Source organism: Martes martes (genome assembly GCF_963455335.1).
Source record: "Martes martes genome assembly, chromosome: 12".
NCBI lineage: Eukaryota > Metazoa > Chordata > Mammalia > Carnivora > Mustelidae > Martes > Martes martes.
The window spans coordinates 9,841,469-9,854,933 of NC_137900.1; the positions used below are offsets into that span (position 1 = coordinate 9,841,469).

At 42.0% G+C, this 13,465-nt stretch overlaps 1 protein-coding gene across 1 annotated transcript in view; it reads right to left on the minus strand.

Moving 5' to 3' along the window:
* Positions 1 to 13,465, minus strand: part of DOCK8 (dedicator of cytokinesis 8) — a 203,440-nt gene that overhangs the window by 128,009 nt on the left and 61,966 nt on the right. Inside the window, exon 5 of the mRNA XM_080819435.1 lies at positions 372 to 495. Coding sequence (XP_080675561.1) covers positions 372 to 495 — 124 coding nt within the window. The remainder of the gene's footprint in view (positions 1 to 371; positions 496 to 13,465) is intronic.

Sequence of the window (13,465 nt, forward strand, 5' to 3'; positions counted from 1 at the left end):
CAGAGTTAGTATGTGGCAAAATCATGAAGAGAAACCGGGCAGACTGGCCTCAGTGTGGATTTTCACTCAGTCCTCAGCCTGCCTTAGAGGCCCCACTGTGTCTCCCCAGGAATTGTTATGGGGGGAGGGCGCCCCCCCTCCAATTCTACCTATTTTCATTATTGAACTTGCGGGTTCTCATTTGAACACCAAATTCTATGGCTACAAACAGGTTTAAAAAAAAAAAAAAAAACCCCACTGAGTCAGCCGGTAGCATTCTTCCTCCTCTGACATTCTGTGAGTCTAGCCCTTTCTCTAGTTCAAACACCAACCACATGCCCTGGGCAGAACAGCCCAGTAACCTGGTAACCATGTTTGTTGCTAGAAAATACCTGTGTGCTTGGTTCACGGCCCTCCAAGGACTCTGACTCAAATGTCTGCTTCTGCAGCGTCTTGTGAAAATCTCTTCGGGATCCAGTCTTTTTAAAGCCGCCGATCTCCGGACTGCCTTGGTTTCTTTGTTGTTACGTAATTTGGAGAGAGAGAAAGAGAGAGAGGTACAAACACGTTAGATTAAAAATAAAAGTAATGGCTGGGAGCAGATGCGGCGCTGAGAAATCTTGCAAAGAGAGGACCAACTGTGACTCCTCACATCTAATTATGCACCAGGCCTAATACAAAGCTCTGCTGTAATGAGATACAGACTCGCCTCCTGGCTGGCTCGTTATTAAAGGCAGGAAGGGTCTGGGAAAATGCCACTTCGGAGGTGTGGTCATTTCAGCTGCGGGGCATTTGGCTCCAAGCTGACGCTTAACTATGACCCTAGTGTTAAGAGGCTGGAATAAAGCTAGCAATGTGCAGAGCAGCAAATAAAGATCGTTTGAAGGTTAAAAATAGAGGAAAACTTTGAATGTCCCCATCAGCGTGTTTCACAGTGAATTAGAAAGGCGGGACATGGTTAAGAAAAAAATAGAAATAAACGACGGACAGGCCAAAAATCTCCACTAACAGTCTCCATCTGCACCCTGTGCACGCCATCAAAGTGGGGTTAAAAACTGTGTAGCTATGAAGAGGGTTTCAAAGATAAGGGCCAGCCCTGCCACTGGAGAAAGAAACTAGACCATCGTGGAAAAGGCAACAGATAGAGGCTGTCAGGTACCAACTGTAGAAAGCTACGTGCCTATTCCCCGTTTTTATGACTCAAGGTCTTCTTGGAAAAGAGGCTGCAAAGTCAACCGCACAGCCACGCGCCCATGTGGCTTGATTTCTCCCGCTATTAGAAAAACCCCTGAGCGAGTGGGTAAAGGACATGAAATGAGTGAGGATTTATTAGGCAGATCAAGCAGGAGATAGACACAGCAGGAGATGTGGGCACGTTACTAGCAATGATCCACACACGGAGTTTATAACTCTTTGGGAGGGCGAAGTGTTGGGTTGTGCACAGACTTGGTATCCAATCGATTGTCATTGATTAAGTTAATTAAAGGGGAAAAAATAAAAGGAGATGTCCCAGTGTTGTCTACAGGGAGAACCAGCTCTGTCCTTAGATTTTATTGTGCTCTCAAGACAAGCGATCTGAAGAAAAGGAGACAAGAAATGGCCCCCCAAAGAGGGGCAAGATGGGCTTGGTGACTAATCCGAGTTACCGTCTGCTATAAATGGTCATCTTCGGGGTCTCCTGGCCGCTTGTACTGCCCCGAGCCCAAACCTGTATTCACGGGGTTGGGGGAACAGCACGCCAAATTGGGGAACTGAAGAAAGTAAGTAAATGTGTAAGGTACACTCCAAGTAAGGAAAAAGGAGTGAGCATTGAGAAAAGATTTCAAGAGAAAGATGCAGCATAATCTCAGGCTTAGAATTCCTAAACCCCAACCAAATAAATAAAATGTAATATACCATCTTGTTCACAAACATCAATTCGCAAAAAGTATTTTGGGGGAACCCCTTCAAACAATTCCCCAGACGTAATTAACCACTTAAAATATTTAAGAAAATTATGTTGGTTCCAGTTGCTTTAAGTGTGCAAATGGCAGTGTTAAGAAGAAGAGATACACGTGTGAGCAAAATTTATTTTCTTTCTCTTTTTTTTTCAAAACTTATTTTCTACTATAATATTTTCTATGAACAGAGACCTTTGAGAGAGAGCACCACATGGGATTTCATAAACCTGCTAGCTTTTTTTTTTTTTTTTTTTGGAATGTGTTAGCTTTTTAAAAGTGATTCTCATCCACATAAACTTCCCCAGCAACACGCATGTGTGCGCTGGATGGATGGCTTTGCTAGTAGATAAAATGGCTTTTGGGGGACTCTCTCCAAGAGTTCAAAGAAAACGCTACATGGAATATAATATCTTGGGGAAAACGTACCCAGCTCAAAGTAGTGGTAAATAGTGAGCTGTGTCCTAAGATCACTCTCGTCCTTAAAATACACCGAATCCGTGCCTGTTTTTCCTGAAGGATCCAGTTTTCAGGGGAAACTTCCCAAAGGAATTAAGTACTATAAATTAATTCTAGGGCCACCTGGGTGGCTCAGTGTTAACGTCCAACTCCTGATTTTGCTCAGGTCATGATCTCGAGGTCGTGAGATCAAGCCCCGTCTTGGGCTCCTCACTGGGTGTGGCCGTGGAGCCTGCTGAAACTTCTCTTCCCTCACTCCCTCTGCCCCTCCCCGCCTTTAAAAATTGATTAATGAATTAATTCTAAAATCGAATGCCAACAGTGAATTAAAACACGGTTTTCACACTTTGGTATCTGCCCTTGGCCTTCCTTCGGGCTTGTACACTCCAAAGGGTATTGATGGTCAAAGGTTCAATGTCACGTGTCTCCTCACAAGGCCACCTGCTTGGGCCACAGAAATAAAAATCAGGAAGCAGCCTAACTTAAGACCGTGTGTGTCTTGACAACCAGAACTATATCTGCCTTAGCTTTATTTCTTATTTTATAAAGTATACCTATTTCTGAGTATTTACTGACAAGTGAACAACACACACACACACACACACACAATTACAGCTCTACACTTGCCCCCATCACCCTCAGTCACTTCCCTCAGTGCCTCTGTTTCTTCATCGGTGACATATAAACACGAGGTGAATTCTAGGATATTTGCCCAGCTTTAAGATTTTATGAGGAAAAAGTTCATACACTGTATCTGGAAACATTCAAATCAATTTTCTTCCAAAGACATTAGATCTGGGAGAAGTCAAATTTATTTGGCTCTTGCTCTTCTGCTATTTTATGCAAATAAATGCTTTCTTTCTTTTTTGGTCTTCCATTGTTAGAACATTTTCTGGAGTTACTTAAATGAACCCCAAAGACACTGACAAATAGGCATTAAAAAAATGAGTCACAGAATAGGGTTAAAAGTTCACAACATAGATATACGCTAACTCTCTATAGGCACCTGCCCTCAGCATTTGGGGGATGGAAAGCATTAAGACTGAAGATTTTCATGGTTGTGTGTTTGAAACCAGAGCAAATGTTTCTCCCCTTCCTCGTTCCAGATTTAGCATCTACTTCCCCATTTTGAAGTCTCAGAAAATCACAATGCTCCCTTGTGGCCGCAGGGGTAGAGCTGGCTGGGGGGAGAGGATAAGGGGTGGCAAGGATGGAAACATGACTCATTTTAAAAGTGCCAGCCATGGAAGGCAGAAACCACCACCGGGTAGGTAGTGAGGCTGCTTGCTGAGTGACACTGGCCGCCAGAAACCGCAGCCTCGATACCCAACGTGGGCAACTGAGCCAAATAAAGCCCTGCTCCTGTTGAACCTCTCTGCAGACGAGAGCGAGATAGGGAAGTAGGCCAAGTGGTAGGAAATCTATTCTTAAAATGAACAAACCTACTGCTTCTGAAGAGAACTGCATTCCTTTTCTCCAAACACTACTGTTATATATTTGGGAACCACACGAAGACCAAATATATTTTATTTATTTTTTTAAAAGATTTGTTAATTTTAGGCAGAAAAAGAGAGAGAGAGAGAATGCAAGCTGGGGGAGGGACAGAGGGAGAAGGAGAGAAGAAGACTTCCGCCAAACGAGAAGCCTGACGTGGGGCTCGATCCCAGGACCCTGAGATGGCGACCTGAGCTGAAATTGGATGCTTAACCGACTGAGCCACCCAGGCACCCTAAGACCAAACAGATTTTAAAGACCAAAGTCTTGAGAGAAAGTGTGGAGTGGACAGAATTTGGCTCTAGAGGCTGGGATCAGGATTCAGATGCTGCCTCCTTACGTACCGGCCATGAGACCGTAGGCAAGTGACGTCAACGCTCTGAGTCACGGTTTCCTCAAGGGTGAAATGCAGAGTAACATTGCTCATTTTGAAAGTCTGTGTGATGACTGGAAACAAATACACGTACATCTTCTTCTCCTGCTTCCTTCACTTCCCTTTCTTTCCTATCCCTCCTGTACAATTTGGCACTAAAACCATCAGAACATGGCAATCCTCCATGTCTCAGGATGGGGAGTAGGTGAGGAAACCCAAAACGGGAAGTTGAAGGCCAAACAGGGGGAGCAGAACATGCATAGAAAAGGGCTGCCTGGCATGGAGAATCAGAACCCACCTGGGCTGAGGGGGGCACCCAAGCCTGGAAGAGCCTGGCATGTGGTAACAGAGTAGACATTCTGCATAGAACAAAGAGGGCATGCACCTGGAGGGGCAGCCTGCCAAGTGTGTCTCTATGGAGGGGTGGCCTGGCACTCGGTATCAGTGCAGGGCAAGCCACACAGCGTGGATGGTGCCCATCCCCGACACCTGTCGTAGGTTGTCAGTGTCAGAGCCAGCATATGAGGAGGAGGGTGACTGTATGGGGATGGGGGTGGTGTTAAAAGTGGTTGCATATCAGAGGATTAATCAAATATACATCGTAAGGACAATAAGAGTCATGTTTTCCACTACCTGAGAAGGGATAAAAATATGGAAAGGAAGAAAATTAGAACGAATACTCTGATGTCATGTTGGAATTACATGTATCAACATGAACTCATGGTTTTCACAACACATGTGCGTGCACACACACACACACACACACAAACACACACACTCCCTACCACTGTTCACTGAGAAGACATGGGAGGAGTGACACTTTAATAGCAATGAGCACATTCAGCACCTACAGCTTGGCTTCTAAGTACCACTTTCCACTTAAAAAGAGTCAGATCTATTTGGAGAAATTACTGATTCCAGGGATGAGGAAAGGAAACTGTAAGATCAGCTTGGAATATCTTGTGACAAAAAGCAAGGATGTGATCAATAGCTGTTTGAGGGCATGTAAAAAGACAAAAGGACCAGTTGGAGGGATTCACACTTGTCAAAGTAAGGACAATATGAGCATAAAAATAAACCACAGAATCGGATTCAAACTTACTGAATAAAATAGGAAACTATGATTCAATATTGATACAAATAAACTGAAAGTTTGGTGAGGAACTGGGCATTTTACAATCATCAAATCCAGATGGAAGGATTATTATGTCTAAAAAAATAATTGCCCTGTGATCTCAAGGTCATAAAAGTCAAAAAAAAAGATCCAGGAACTGTTCCAGAGTAAATAATACTAAAGGCATGTGACATCTAAATGCAATGCATGCCTTTCAACTAGATTGTCTTGCTCTAAAGGGCATTCTTGGGACATCTGGTGAAAATTGAATAAGGTCTGAGGATTAGATAGTAATCATGTATCAATGTGAATTTCCTGGATGGGATGGCTATATGCTAATTGTGGTGGAAAATGTCCTTGTTTGTAGAGATTACACGCTAAAGTATTCGGGGGTAATGGAGGATTAGGTTGGCAACCTACCCTCAAATGGTTTGGGGGAGGGGAAAAAGATCTTTGTGTTATACTTGCAAGTTTTCTGGGTATTTGAGATTGTTTCAAAACAAAAGGAGAAGAATAGTTTTGAGTGTCTGGCATTGTAATAATTCTGTTAGTGGGTCCTATTTACCAGGCTGTGCATCCATTACTGTAGCTGCTGTGAGCATAGGAGCTCTCATGTCCAGAAACATCTAGACATCTAGAGTGATTCAGCCCTCTAACTTCCCATGTTGGCCACGTTGGCTCGGTGGTTATGAGCAATGACTGACTGATAGAGGGGTACAATATTCCCACACCTTGCCTCAAAGCTGGACAGTGGGAAAACTTTGTACTGTGGTCCCTCTGGGGCACTCTGTATGTTGGCCAAGAATTTATCTGCGGTCTTACCCTGAGCTGACTCCTTCTGCTTCTCTGTCTTGCTTCCCTCATTCCCTTACAGGCTTTTCCTAAAGAGGACACTCTCAAAAATCATGTACACCTGAATCCCTACCTCAGGCTCAGCTTCTAGACCATCTCAACTAAGACAATCACCAACCAGCTCAATGAATAATAGTTATTATTAGCAGTAGCAATGACAATACCATTAGATGCAGCCCCAGTGCAAGTGTTACCATCTAGATGACCATATTTTATGGAGATGCTGAATTTAAAGTCTTCTAACATCTTTATTTGTGAATAATATCATTTTTATATGGGAAATTTACTTTCTTACCAAAAGCAAAAGTAGAACTTGGAGAAGCACTCACTTTAGGATTTCACTTGTAGAATTCTCCCAAAAGACCAATTAACACCCAAGTGAGGTTGCTGTCCTCATTAAACTTGTTCCATTCCACTCCATCCCTTTTAGGGATTCTTAGTGGATTACCTTTCCCAGTCGTGCAGCTAAAACTGTGGTTTGGATTGGATTTTGGGACTTCAGTTTTCTGATGGCTTAGGAGCAATGATTCTCAATGAGGGTAATTAATGCTTCCGTTTTTGACTGTCTCAATGACCGGGAGGTACTACTATATTTCACATCCTGAAATGCCTGGGGCCTCCCACACAATGAAGAATGATCCCAACACATCTATCAGCATCCAACACAACTATCAAATATCCTGCCAGACATTCATGGAGGTGAAAAACCAGCCTGTAAATATGTGAGCCAGGCCCCCAGTATTTTTGCACCGAATTTTCCAGCAAAACAACTACCATATAAATGTAGGGGGAATTAAACTCTGTGATGATTAGATCTCTACCAAGAGCTTCCCTCCTTTGGGAAAATCACATTACTAACAGCACTGCTGCTTGTGGTCTTTGAGTCACCCATACAACACACCTGTTGTCGTCTGCTTTTGTAGGTGTGATACTCGCAGAGATGGTTCCCGCAGCTGCAAAGAGCTATTTGATCATGTTCTCTGATGGAGTTGTGTCCAAGCACTTGCATATTTACATACATGCTATGTAATGTATTATGCTTCTTATAGTTCTCCTTTATATAAAACAGTTGGGACATTTTATTAACTTTTAAAAATGAGAAAGTTCATGGGTGACAAAGATGGTATTATAAAATATTCATTACACCAAAAGATGCTGTTGGGTCTGATAGATCCGAGAACACTTGTCTTAAGGAACAGGATATGGATGTCTGCCTGCTGAAGTTTCATTCATTCTCCCATTCAACATATATCTATAAACTATCTCCTGACAATAAGGCACCAAAGAGAAATGCACAAAAATCCTAGCTTTAAGGGAGTCCCTGTCCTCCGTGAAGTCATAGTCTAGTGAGAAATACATATTTAATAGGGGAGAGAAACATTCAGAAAAGTCATCAGAATGCAAGAGGCCCTCTACAAGAGGGCCACCTGGGTGCCTCAGTCGGTTAAGCATCTGTCTTCGGCTCAGGTCATGATCTCAGGGTCCTGGGATCAAGCCCCACGTTGGGCTCCCTGCTCAGTGGGGAACCTGCTTCTCCCTCTGCCTCTGCCCCCTGCCCTTGCTTTCTCTCACTCACATGCTCTCTCTCTTGAATAAATATAGTCTTAAAAAAAAAAAAAAAGACTGCAGTGTAGAGTATGACAAGAGTTCCCAAGAGAAATACAAACAGCAGGTTTTGAAAATTCACAGAAGGGAGCCATTTCCTCGAGCCAGGTCAGGGTAGGCTTCGTGAAAGCCCTGGCCTTGGGGCTTCAGTGGGGTGTGGGTTCATGGGGACGGGAGGGTGTGTGTCACAGCTCGGGAGTGGCTCAGTGATTTCCACGGCTGGATCACTCTTTGCAACTGCACAGGTTGACGAGCCTTGCTTGCTTTCTATACTTTGAGAAAGCAAATAGCTGAATACCTTGGCAGCCAGCGCAACAAATGCGTGTCATAATAAGCAATTATTGATCAGGGAGACATTTTTATGGTGTTTTGGGAGTAACTGAATTATATGCACTGATGTGTTTGAATTTTAATTGTTTACCAGTTCACTGGGAGTAAAATATGGAGTAATAAAACAGATGATACCCCATTCCTTGATGTCCCAGCTCTCCTTGAGCACGACCTTCCTTCAGAATTACTTTAATCACCCAGGATGAAAGGCAAAGTCTAAGGGCTTTTACGATGTTGCTCATAACACTCATGAAATGTTTCACTGTCGCTGTGGATAATACACCAAGAATAAATAACATGTGAACAAGTTTAATTACTTAAGAGCTCGACTTTCCTCCAAGACACCGAACACAACGTAAGTGAATCACTCTTCAGTTCATGCAGAGAAAATGGCAGAGGAAATTATGCTGAAGTATTTAATGTGACCCCAAAGATGCTTGCAAACATCAGTCCAAGCAAAATTATCAAATATTTGGAAATGAGATGAGATGAATATGCAACCATGGCCCCATTCTATTTGTTAGATCAAGGGTCATTTCCAAAAGTCATGGAGAGAAAAACACTATCATTTTTAGAGCAATGACACCACATTTTATGGTGTTTATGTTTCTAGACATGAAGGATAGAATGGAACCCATTCAAGGCATCTTCCATTATAAGTACCACAAACATCTCAAGTAGGAAAACATATTTCAAAAGGAGATCACGTAGTTTGTGTTTCTGTGCAGTCGAATCTTTCTTATTAAGTGAAAAAGAAATTCTAGAACTTTCCTCTTTCCTTCATAGGCAGCATTCTTTGTCTGATTTAAAAGCCTCAATTATAGAACTTGAGTGGCAAATGCTCTATAGAATTATGAGCGTGGGAGGGAACACAAGTGGCCATTACTCCACTCCCCTGCCCCCTAAGTGGGATTCAAAGCCATTATCACAGATAGCAAGGACATAAAAGACTATCCTTAGATATTACAGAGAAATGTAATATCAGCAAGGAGATAATTGAGGAATAAAAGAGCTAACTAAATCAGCGTTTGACTGCGTGGTTATGGATGACAGAGACATGTCCACAGAAGGTGAAATGGCTTCATTAAGTATGGTCTCCCAGAGGAAAGCAGTCCCCTCCCCCCACAGTGCATTAAAATATATGGGTAGAATTTTTGGTTCATTCCTTTGACAGGCTAATATAAGTGCTCTATCTGAAGTTTTCAGATCTTATTTCACTTGAAAGGAATATTTGGGATGGGTTGAATTGGAACTAGATAAACCCTAAAGCCTTCGGATTTTCCAAACTTTATCTGTATTTCAAGAATATGGAAATTATAGCGCTTTTGAGGGGAAATCTACCCTGAATCATTAATTGAAAAGAAATCTTCAATAACACTGAGTTGTCCCTTGTTTTTTTCCTTTGCATATAATCTTACTAACATCTAATTGAAGATATTTGTCAACTGGGCAGGGACAAGTGAGCCATATTCCGTAGTACTATTTTTAAAATATCATAAGTGGTAGCTAATCTATTACCATAGGCCAAGATATCTAAGTACTTTGCATATGTTATTTATTTATTGCATATATTATAACTTGTGTGGTAGACACTGTTCTAATTCCTGTTTTCCCGATTAGGAAATTGAGGCACACACACAAAAAAATAGTTTGTCTTAGGTCACACAGCAGGTAAGTGGGGGAGCCTGGACTTGAATCCATTTACTCCTGCTCCAGAGAAATCACCATTCTATGAAATAATAAAATAAAACCATAGAAAAGTAATAGGTCTTCCATTTAGTGAGTAATTAATCAATGTCAGGAACTATCTTAGATTTCCATCCATTGATTTTAGGGCCCAATTACAATTCATCCTTTTTAGATGACACTTCAGTGAGTTGTGACAAATGCACGGAGTTGTGTAACCACCACTACAATCAAGATTTAGAACAGTTCCAACACCTCAAAAGTCTCTCATGACCTTTGCAGTCCTTTTCTTTCACCACCCATAGGCCCCAGCAACCGCTGATCTCCTTTCTGTTCCTACAGCTCTGCCTTTTCCAGAACACCATACAGATGGAATCATGCATTATGTTTCTTTGTCTGGCTTTTTTCTCATTGCGTGGTGCAACTGAGAGTCATCTGTATTGCCGCATGCATGAGGAATTTGTTCCATTTTACTGCAGAGTAGCATTGTGCTGTATGGACGTACCAGAGTCTGGCTATCCATTACCCCATTGCCTATGATTTGGGCGGCTTCTGATTTTTGGCAATCACAAATAAAAGTGCTATAAACATCTGCATATAGATGTTTATATGAACAGAGGTTCTCAGTTCACTTGGGTAAATACCTAGGAATAGGAAGTCAGGTGGTATGATAAGCGTATATTGAACTGGGACTTTAGGGAAGATAAGGGAAGAAATCTCAATGACAGAAACAATATTCAGAAAGTAAATATAGTAGCATCCAGTTACAGGAACAAGAATACAAGTTCAGGAATTCATATTTTATTTTGATCAATCATATCCAGCACTGGCAAGGATATGGGGGGACAGGGCATTTTCATGCCCAGATGGTAATGGAGTCAAGCAGTATAGCTTTCCTGGAGAAAAATCTCGCAGTCCTTAGGAGGACGTGTCATGTGCCCGGACCCCATATCTTCACTCGGAAATCCTCACACGCATGTGTCGGGGCTAGTGTGCCTAGATGTCTATTGTGATATTATTTATGACTGTGAAAATTGGAGATAATTTCAATGTCCATCGATAGAGAAAGATTTCATAACTTAATGATACATTCCTTCACCTCACCCCTAGAATACCAGGCGGGGGGGATAGATCTCTGACATGGAAAGAATGTCAAATACATTATTAAGGGGCACCTGGGTGGCTCAGTTGTTGAATGTCTACCTTCGGCGCAGGTCACGATCCCAGGGTCCTGGGATCGAGTCCTGCATTGGGCTCCCCGCTCAGCAGGAGGCCTGATTCTCCCTCTCTCACTCCCCCTGCTTGTAGTCTCTCTCTCACTATCTCTCTCTGTGCCAAACAAATAAATCAAATCTTACGGGCGCCTGGGTGGCTCAGTGTGTTAAAGCCTCTGCCTTCGGCTCAGGTCATGATCTCAGAGTCCTGGGATCGAGCCCTGCATTGGGCTCTCTGCTCAGCAGGGAGCCTGCTTCCCCCCACCCCTCCCTGCCTGCCTCTCTGCCTACTTGTGACCTCTGTCTGTCAAATAAATAAATAAATAAATAATCTTTTAAAAAAAATCAAGTCTTAAAAAAAACATATTACTGAAAAAATGATATTTTGTGTATATATTTGTAACATACATACATATTTATAAATGTGTACTTACATACATAATATTTATGTAAAATACAAATATCCATCTATATGTTGGTGAGGGTATGATGAACTCTGGAAGCCTGTGTAGCAACAACATCCGTGCATTAAGAGCGGGTTGAAAGAAGGGCGGGGTGCGAGCGAGGAGTGAGGCAGAGATCGCCTTTTACCTAATACACTTCCACATGACCTGATTTCTTTCAAAATGAGCATGTATTATTTGACACATAAAATGACAGATTCAAAGGAGAGCCAATTAATCACTAAGTAGCAACTGGCCAGCACGCCCACAGTGTCCTCCTGCAACTTCTCGGTACCCTGCTCAAGAAGACCCAGAACAAGTGGAAACTCACCCAAATGAGCAGACAAACTAACACCTGAATCTGGACAGAATCTCTGTGGATCAGATGGAGCTGGCAGAATGATGTCCCATTCCTTGTCCCCACAAAGGGGAACACATGACACTTCGTACTGTCCTTCCTGCCAGGCCCTGAGCAGTCAGGGTCTACATGAGCCAGAAATCTGAATGCTCCTTCTTCATGGTAGTGGCTTACGGATGGAGCCAGGGCCAGGTTCCTCCTGGTTGCACTCCTTTGTGACACCAGAAACCCCACCTGCCTTGCCTTTCTCTTTCTACCATCATTCAGCAATGACTAAGAAATAACCCATAGGGGGACGCCTGTGTGGCTCAGTCTCTTAAGAGGCTGCCTTCGGCTCAGGTCATGATCCCAGGGTCCTGGGATCGAGTTCCGCATTGGGCTCCTTGCTCAGTGGGAAACCTGCTTGTGCTCGCTCTCTCTCTCTCTCTCTCTCTGACAAATAAATAAATAAATAGTCTTAAAGGAAAAAAAAAGAAACAACCCATAGGAAACAATTGAGCTGAAAATGTATGCAGGGTTGGGAGATGTCTGGCAATGGCGTATTGTAGTATGTTGGATTCTCCCCCACAAATAAAATATTGCAGGTACGTATGGGACAGAATGATCTCTGGGAGGAGTGTGTGCTAGGAATGTATTTTCATGTCTGGAGTATCAAATTCAGAGTACTAAAGGATCAAACAGTGGAGCAGAAAAAGGTGCTTCCTCTCTAAAACACCAGTCAAAGTTTCCAGAAACTGACAATGAGTTTTAGAGTTGCACACTTCTACCAAATTTCTCAGAAGGGAATTGGCCCATTATACAAGCACGGAGAGGACAGGACCAAGGGCAACGTCCAGCCCCGGCATGTTGTCAAAGATAAAGTTAAAGAAGATACGACTTTGTTTCATGGGGGGGTGAAAAAGACAAAAAAATTTGAATAAAATAAGTATATGAATAATCATTGTTGCTACAGAAGAGATAAAAACAAATAGAGACTCAAAAGGGAACAGAACAGCAATCACGTGACTAATGGTGCAGATTAACCTTTTAACTTAAAATTCCCAGTAAATAATATCAGGTTTGTGAATTACATTTAAAAAGCATGACAGCAAAAATGGAAGTTACAAGGAAAATTATGAATACAGATTTGATTACGTAAATAAATCTGAACGTTAAAAATGTTAGAAGCAATTTTGAAAGACAAAGAACATACTGGGAAAGGAATCTGTAGTACATGCTGGACAAATAATTAATATCCCTAATAAATAAAGGTAGTCCTAGAGATAAACAGGCCCAGACAAATACATTAATAGAGGTGCACAAATTTCAGGAATAAATAGGACATGAAGGAAAAATTACAAGTGGGCCAACTTAATATATGGACAAAGGATTCCCCAATTTCATAATCAAAAAATACAGATAAAAGATAGTCTCTTTGCAAGTAAAATTGGAAATTTATTAAAAGATAATATCCAATATTTTCGAGGATTCATGCACATATTGTTGATAATTCTTCTGTTACATTATTCCCAAATCCTTAAATTTGTGCATAATCCTAGATAGAAAAATTCCTTTTCTAGGGATTTATTCTGAAGGAAAAAAAAAAATCATAGCTGTGCACAAGGATGTTACCGTTTTGGGG